Genomic DNA, 9,400 nt, shown 5'->3' with positions numbered 1-9,400 from the left:
CTCCTCCACATTTTTAATGGCCTTTTCCAGTTGATTCTCACCAGGCCGCAGCCATCCCTGCTGGTTTTTATAAGCTCCAAGCCATAATAACCAAATGTACAACAGCTAAGTGCCTGAAATATCTCACTTTGCATGTAGTGAGTCAATCTTTTAACTTTTTAAGTTGAATTACTTAAATTCAGTTTTGCAGTTTTGGACTATGAGTTAATACAAAATACTAACCCCCCACTACATATGAAACCACACATTAAATGTCCTTCTACAACCACCAGATGTCACCGTAAAGGCTTTGTGTTTTGAGTAAAAATGATAGTGATGCTTCTACATTTATAAAATCTTTGCAATGCGTCTTTTCTTTCTATATTAATGAACAGTGACAGAAACAGAAATAGGTGGGAACAGTAACTCTCCTCAGGAAAACATTTAATAGGAAATGCCTGCAGCAGTTACCCATGACTCATTAGCACCAAACCCCCTGGCTGCACTACACCAGCCAGCAAAACCCCACACAAACACACACACAGCTGTGGTAATCACCACAGGAACTGCAGCACAACAAGCAGTTCAGGCAAGACTCAGATGACCTTTTAACCCTGATGTCAATGTGGAAAATACGTCATCTATTGAACCGATGGGTTCAGAGGGAGGACAGCATTATGCCTGGTCGGTCAGAAGGAAGAACAGGCTTTATGAAAACAGCATTTATTTTACAGAAATGATATACTTTGTAAGGAGGTACATGTCAGCTTAAGATCCCATTTAAAAACTGTGATTTACTTTATATTAAGTTTGGAAAAAAGAAAAAAAAGCATAATTCACCGTCATCATGTCTGTCTTATTACCAAAACAAAAGTAAAATATGAAGTCATCAACTGTAAATCAGGGTAGCATTAGCAAATAAAAAAATGTAAATCATGACAAGCATAAACCACACAACATGGCAACTTTTTACAGATGAAGAAAAGCAAGTGGAAACTACTTTGGAGGGTCTGTGTTGATGCCATATTTCTCTTTCAGAAGCTTAAGCTGCTCTTCTTTCTTCTTTGTGTCCATTTTCTGGAAAGCCTGCAAAAAAGTGGATAAAAATGTAAAGAACCTAATTAGTTTGGGATGAAAGGAATCTTTTTACCGTCTACATAAGATATTTACTTTCATCCAAATAAATATTGCAATCTGCCTTTCACTGTCAGCACACACTGTACAGCTCACACATACTCTGTTTGCGTTGTAGTAAAGAACCACCAGGTAACGATTGCAGACGTTGAAGCCCGACAAGTGGTCGCAGGCGTTCTTGGCATCGAAGATGTCTTCGTACACAACGTAAGCGGTTCCTCTCGTTTCAGGTGTGTTTCCTCTGAGAGAAGAGGAGAAAAAGGTGTGATTATAAATCACATCTACTCTATCTTAAATTTAAGTAATTCATGTATGGAAAACATTTACAAAAACACACACCCTGACATAATTGGACCTCATCTTCAGTATGACAAATTCTAACATGTAAGCAGGTCCAGCTTTATTAAGTCTACTATAGTTTACATTGAAATCAAGTTAAATGTGAATATTTCCTTTCGAGCATCAATCTGAATGGGAACACTTGTTCCAGTGATGCTCTCTGCTGGACATTTTATGCATCGTAGCATAAATAAATATGAGCATCACTGAAAAGTAAAGAGCAATGTAATTCAGATTTTTATCATATTAAATGAAAAGTTGAGTCTTATTTTCTCTTTTCTTCTAAGTGAATCTTTAGCAGCTCCAGTAAATGATGCGTGCACTTGACTTCCACAATTTTAATGAAATGTATCCTTCAAGTCTTGATATGATTGTTTGAGTCTGAGACTTTTCTATAAACTAATTACTGGACTTTTACTTGGAATCATGTTTGTTTCAACATAACAAAACAATACAGATATAAAGCAAACAAGCTGAGTCATTGATAGAGTTTATCTTCTGTTACTGTGTTTTACAAACAAATCCAATCCAACATTACTTTTTTTATTTGTTGGAAAAATCTAACTTTGTTTTCAGTTCCATTTTTCTGGTGAAACACCTTTCTGCATTCTGCGATGCAACTTTTTGTTGGCTGTTTAGACACAAACTTCTCAGCAGTTAAGGTCCTCTATTTATTTTTGCTTTGTTTTAATGTGTATTTGTGGTTGCATTGGGAGACTTGTGTCACAGAGCTGCTAGCAAGTACTCCAAAGAAAAGTCAGCGTAGCCATGAGGATGATAGTCAGTGACAATGAAACAGAGGGAACACAAAATATAAAGCTATTTGCTTCATTGAGGATTATTTCTCTCAAATTATTATCTTTTTTATAATATATTGGCACAAGTTGAATTATCATAAATCTACATGTTACATTATATCATCTTCACAGTATTCCAGCCATTTTGATGCTATTTTATGTCAGAGCAATAAGTCTTCATTCTTCATCTGAATTCTGCTCAACAATTAAACAATCAGGTATGTTTAGACGTCATCCTGGTTTACAGGTTATGAAATATGTTTCAATACCTCCAAAACTTGTCGTAAACGCACAACTTGCTGTCCGGAGCCTTGGAATAATAAAACTTTACATTTAATCTTAATGTAACACAAGCCCACATATACTTAAATACATCCACATCTGATACAAATGTATTATCTGCTTGTTATGATACTATAGAAGCAGACACTGCTTCTTAGTCTTCAATACAGATGTTCAGACACAGGTTAAGGACTTTTTCCACCATGTATATTATCCATGTAATTGATTTACTAACAAACTTACGTTCGGATTTGACGAATTGGACCATATTTTCCAAAGATATCATACATCTCCTCGGCTGTGATCTTGTAAGGTAGGTTCCTCACATACAGGATTCTGTTCACCTCAGGAGGTAATCGTATCTGTAGCAGAAAACAAGACAAACACAGTTAAACATGAAGGATAACACCCATGGAGGTTACACTATAAACTTATAGACAATTAACAAAGCGGATGATTTCACCTATATAAGAACAATAACAGTAATTTATCAATACTTATTTAAGTAAATGTTAAAGACACAATTGGAATAGTGTTATATCAATGTTATGGAATAACAAACATATTCAGTGGTCTTTTACTATAAATCCAGATATTACAGAGTAAGGACTGAACGGAGCTCATGCTAACTTAGAAACACGCACTGAAAACAAAGATGTACGTATTATATACTACATTTAACCGTTAAATTAGATCAAATACATCAAGTTAGCCAAATCCAGCATGTAGCTTGTCATTTGATGACGAAAGACCGTCAAAAATCAAACAAAAAAAACTAAAACAGCTTGTATTGCCAGAATGCTAACATGCTAACAATATGCTAACCACTACCATCGAAACTTAAAAAGCAAATGACTTTATCTTACTTCGATTACTTAAATCAATGGTCAAATGTGTAAACTTACATTAGCCCGTTTTGCTGCTTGCATAGCCATGGTGAGAGTTTATTACTGTTAATAAAGCTGCTGAACAACAAACACGCAGTTTCTTCTCCTCAAAATGGACCCCGTCGCCGGTTTGTGACGAACTTCCGGTTCGGACTGCGCTGCAACTACAGTTCGGTGCTGCCCTCTTGTGGTCTGCCAGTATACAAAATCAGATCTAAATCACACACACATATACACACACACACACACACACACACACACACACACACACACACACACACACACACACACACACACATATATATATATATAAATATATATATATATATAAATATATATATATATATATATATATATATATATATATATATATATATATATATATATATATATATATATATATATATATATATATATTTATATATATATTTATATATATATATATATATATATGAAAGTAGGTTCACACTGAGCACATGTGACAGACGTGACAGAGTCTGGAGATGCCGTGGAGAACGTTCTGCTGCCTGCAACATCCTCCAGCATGACCAGTTTGGCAGTGGGTCAGTAATGGTGTGGGGTAGCATTTCTTTGGCGGGCCGCACACCCCTCCATGTGCTCGCCAGAGGTAGCCTGACTGCCATTAGGTACCAAGATGAGATCCCCAGACCCCTTGTGGGACCATATGCTGGTGCGGTTGGCTCTGGGTTCCTCCTAATGCAAGACAATGCTAGACCTCATGTGGCTGGAGTGTGTCAGCAGTTCCTGCAACACAAAGGCATTGATGTTATGGACTGGCCCGCCTGTTCCACAGACCTGAATCCAGTTGAGTACATCTGGAACATCATGTCTCGCTCCATCCACCAACGCCAAGTTGCACCACAGACTGTCCATGGGTTGGCGAATGCTTTAGTCCAGGCCTGGGAGGAGATCCGTCAGGAGGACATCCACTGCCTCATCAGGAGCATGCCCAGGCGTTGTAGTGAGGTCATAAAGGCCACACACACTCCTGAGCCTCATTTTGACTTGTTTAAAGGACATTACATCAAAGTTGGATCAGCCTGTAGTGTGTTTTCCCACTTTCATTTTCAGTATAACTCCAAATCAAGACCTCCATGGGTCGATACATTTGATTTTCATTGACAATTTTTGTGTGATTTTGTTGTCAGGACATTCAATAATGGAAAGAACAAAGTATTTAATAAAAATATTTGATTCCTTCAGATCTACAACGTGTTACTTTAGTGTTCCCTTTATTTCTTTAAGCAGTGTGTACACACACACACACACACACACATATATATATATACATATATATATAAATATATATATATATATATATATATATATATATATATATATATATATATATATATATATATATATATATATGTATATATATATATATATATATATATAATCCTGTCAAAGCATCTTGGTTGCAGAGATAGAAGTGAAACCAAAAAGATAATGATTTTCGTGGTTGTGTAAGCTGCAGAGAAGTGTGGTGATCAGGGTCTGTTCTTTCTTAACTAGCAGTTTCACGACGCAAAACAACCTTTAAAAACGCTTTCAAAACCTGATTAAACTTGCTAGCATTTCGGTGAGTTTACAGCCAGTTTTTAACGCTGTATCATGAAAGGTTATGAACCAAATGCTCAGAACAACACACATTCACCCATCAGTCAGTTGCATCGGCCAATTTAAGCTGCTCTCCTCTCCACAACAGAGGAGAAAAATGCATGAAAGCAAATGTTGGCAAACAAGTTGGAAAACATCGAGATCTTGATGTTTATGGATCAAGTCATCTTTTGCTTAGTTAGCTATTCACAGGAACAGATTTTAATCAACAATGAGGAAACATCTACAGGACTTCTCCTCTTTTAGTAACAGATAGAGCATCAGAACCTTTGTTATATTTGCTATAGTTATGCAACTAATATGTGCGTTCATCAAAGAAATGTTGCATTTAGTGTTGGATTACGCGGGTTTCCAAGTTCAGACATTAGTGTAATGTCTTATAAGTTTACATCAAATGACATGGCAAAGTGTAGAAATGTTGTTCATGTTCAAGTGTACATTCATTTCTTGTAATGTCCTTTTGTCAATAAAGTTTTGTTAAAAAAAACTCATGGCAAAGTAATATCTGAGTTTGGGATGATAATTAGTTTGCGTGAATTGATTAAAATGTATTTATTTGTAACATTCATGTTATATGTTTAGATAATATAAATAAATAAATAACTTCATTAATCAATTAGAAAAAAAAGAAAAGTTTTTGGTTTTCGCGGTAACAGTTCCGGTTCGAGGGAACTGGAACCTGCACGCGCGTGGTGTCATTAACGCTAGCTAACGGTTTCTAACGTCGGTTTGCGGTGAAACGAGTTTGTCAACATATTAACATTAACACACTTTGGGAAGCAGCTAATCATTAACACAATACTTCATCCGGCATAACAGAGAAAGCTCTTTTAAAAACGTTTGTTACGGGACCGACAGTGGTCGCTCGGTCAGTCCGAGAGGTTTCGGCGGTATGGAGGAGATCAGCGCCGCAGCTTCTTCTATATTTACCGGACTGAGCTCAGTTTGTCAGCCCGCTTGGTATTTCTAAACTGCTGCTGGGGCAGGTTAAAGACAGGCGTAAAAACTGTGAGTAACTCTTTTTTTTTTTTTACACCATTGTTTATCCGACACGCTTTAATATCTACCACAACAATCCCGCAAATCGATCCTTATTTATTATACACATTAACGATGTCATATTGGCTAAACAAGCTAGTTTAGCATTAGCTGGTCTTCAAGTACTTCATGTTTAACACTGATGTTTGGACCTTAGCTTGATTGAAAATTGATTAATTATTATTATTATTTATAGCAACTGAACAAACTTCTGGGATTAAGTGCTCAATGTGACAAGATGATTGGTTATTGGTTTGTAAGCCAAAGTCATTAAACTGTTAAACATGGCATAACAGTAACACTTGCTACAGGTGCGATATGAGTCTGCAAAAATGTAAGAAAAAGAAACTTTAAATTAAAAATTGACTGGCAAAATCGAGACATGTTTAACCCAACTATTACCTGCAAAAACAATACACAAGGAAAGAATTAAGGAAGAAAGAGTAGAAAATTTAAAGTCACGTCATTTTGAGACACATCTCTCTTGTTAATATTTGTGAATCGATTCAGTTTTCTACGTCTATCCTAGATACAGCTGTGCTCATATTTATTCATACCCTTTCATTAAAGAAGGAATAAAACAGCTGCCTGTAAAATAAGCGGAAATTGACTAAAGTAATAATAAATAAAAAATTTTTATGAAAATCCTTTCATTACTTCCTAATTCTGGTTCAAAAGCAATATTTAAAAAAGCAAACAAATAAGATAATTTATTACATATTACATCAATCATAAACTAATATTTTGTTGAACAATCCTTTAATGTTTCTGCTACAGTCAGAATAGTGCAGTACAGTATTTTCATGGATGTATTTCCACTGTCTCTATCTTGATGTTTATTGTCCTCTGTTTTTTGGTGTATTTCCGTGACAGCATTACTGCACCACTTACAGACCTGGCATATATACTTCAGTGTTTTTGTGTGGTTGAACACTTTGTTGAAACAATTTTGTCTTTAAGGAAAACATTTAAAACCAAATCGGTTCCATCTCCTTGTGGCTGCAGCCTCACTTTTACTTCACTATACTGCAGATGAGTTAGTTAGTCAGATTTCCCAAATAAAATGATCAACTGTGTGTCAGTTTTTAAGATTTATTAAGCAGCAGTATATCTGAACCAGCTCTTTGAACTCATACTCTTGTCTCAAAAGCTTGAACTGCAGATAAAAGTACAGGTTTGAGTGTCTGTTGGCTTGTTGCTGCACTACGGTCGACTATTAGCTCTGCGTTTACCTCAGGATGCTGTCTTGCTAGGTGGGCAGTAACGTTAGTCGAAGAGAAACATTTCGCCTTCTGCAGGAGAAAAGCTGTAACTTCTTTTCCATCTGGCATTAAACATATAAACATTTAAAATAAAGAAAATCAATTTTTGACCAAAGATATTGATTTAAAATTGTGAAACAAAAAATCCCTAAAATTTTTTTATGTGAAAGCATTTTTTTCTTCTTCTCTAGTAATCAATATGTTATTCCACTAAATAACCAAGTAATTCGATAAAAAATACTTTTGCCTGATTCAAGAAATTTTACAATTATTTTCATTCAACAGAATCTGTTTTTTATGCCCTGTTTTATGTAGCCCTCAACTCTGACTCGATATATGGCTAAAAACCTAGTTTTGATTTTCATTTGCTATTATTATATTAATAAAAGTATTATTTAACAAAATTTTCTACCTTGTGTAAAGCTGTTTCCTGCTTTCTCCACTTTGATATTCTGGATTTAATGCTGCGGAAATCATAATAAGGCTTCTTATTTACTTTATCATCGTGAATAAGATATATACATTAAAATAGTGGTTCATTGTTACTGACAGTGTTGATGAAGTAACCCATGTACGTTTCAATCTTGGTTTTTGTTCTGTGGGAAATGGATGACAATATGTGAAATGAGTTAAATTTAGTGAATTTGACTCTGAATGCAAAATATGAAGTTGTCGATAGGATGGGATTTAGTTAAAAAGTGTAACTTATTAATACAGGCTTTGTAATTATTCAATTGGGATTAATCATATTTTAATTACATGACAATATTTGTTAGATTTTAGGAGATCATTAAATCAAATGATAGAGAAAGACATTATTTTGTTCACTTAGGTTTTATTATTGTCTGGAAGATTGAATTTAATTTTAAAACAATATAAAGGAAATAAAAAATATCCCTAAACTGAATAGACCCAAACTTAAACTGTCATTTAAACTTTAACAGCTGTTATCTAATTAAGATTCTGCAACATGTTACAGTAATTTTATAAATGTTTTCATCCACGCTCTTCATTAGTATCTGGCAGTAAATCAGGACAGGAATAATCAGTGTTCGTTAGGATGGGGAGGGAGGGGTTTTCACAGCTGCTGCTGACGCTAGACTTGTTAAGGGGCTCATGGTTGCTCTTTCTTTAGACTCACTGAAAGCATTTGAAAAATAGGTAAATATATCAGCACTGTTACTAAGTTAGTAGCAGAGGTACCATGTGGTGTACACCAACAAAAGTTCTGTGATTAATGTGACAATTTTTTAACATGTTAACTTTTCTATAATTAATCATAATTAATACATTGAAGTCCCACCTCTAGTGGTAGATGAGTTGTTGTCAGCTGAAGCTCTGGGTATTTGTAGTCTTCTACCTCCTCCAAACATGAAAAGGGTGTTTAGGTTCTTCATTTTCCTACTACATTAATGTGACAGGTCGCATTTATAGGAGAACCAAGTACATTGATGCTGCCAGAAGAACTCATCCCCGGGTCGATGATATGAATATTTTTTGAAGTAAAGTCTTTAATCTACTTTCTATGGACATATTTTGAACATGTGTAGATTCAGCTCAGTAAACCTGCATCAGAGCTTAGTATTAAGTGTTTTTTTAATTTATTTCTCACACAGTCATACCAAAGGTAAAACAAGACTTTACAGTACAAAAACAAAACAATGCAGAGCACCATGCTCGAAAAGCAGCAGGAAAAAGAACATTTCTTGTAATATCTGCCCCCTTTTTAAAATGGAACATAACGCACCAATAAATGGTTATTTGATTTTCTTAACAATACTCAATAAACAGAAAAAGAGTAAAAAAAAAAAAAAAAATCATTGTCATAGCATACTATGCCATATGTCTTAAATTGTGGCACACCACACCTGATCCAGTATCTTCATCTGCAGCTTTGATTTTGTTCAGTTACTTGAGTTAAATGTTGAAATTTCTTATGCAAATCTATGTTGCTGATTTTCTTTCTGTTTTGCTTTCCAGATAAAAACCTCAATCAGAGACGACAAGCCAGGAGTAGCTGGGATTTATTCAAACTGCTAGA

The 9,400-nt window shown here is 35.0% G+C and overlaps 1 protein-coding gene across 1 annotated transcript; it reads right to left on the bottom strand.

Moving 5' to 3' along the window:
- Window positions 1–686: 686 nt before the first annotated feature.
- On the bottom strand, window positions 687–3,553 carry sf3b6 (splicing factor 3b, subunit 6). The gene is made up of 4 exons (XM_079254941.1): window positions 3,437–3,553; window positions 2,775–2,893; window positions 1,216–1,354; window positions 687–1,065 (listed from the first exon to the last, which is right to left on the bottom strand). Exons 1-4 carry the CDS (start codon window positions 3,464–3,466, stop codon window positions 976–978), a joined length of 378 nt encoding a protein of 125 aa, XP_079111067.1. The 5' UTR covers window positions 3,467–3,553; the 3' UTR covers window positions 687–975.
- Window positions 3,554–9,400: the final 5,847 nt, after the last annotated feature.

This window comes from Telmatherina bonti (genome assembly GCF_933228915.1).
Source record: "Telmatherina bonti genome assembly, chromosome: 16".
NCBI classification, from domain to species: Eukaryota; Metazoa; Chordata; class Actinopteri; order Atheriniformes; family Telmatherinidae; genus Telmatherina; species Telmatherina bonti.
This window is presented reverse-complemented; position numbering and strand designations above follow the sequence as displayed.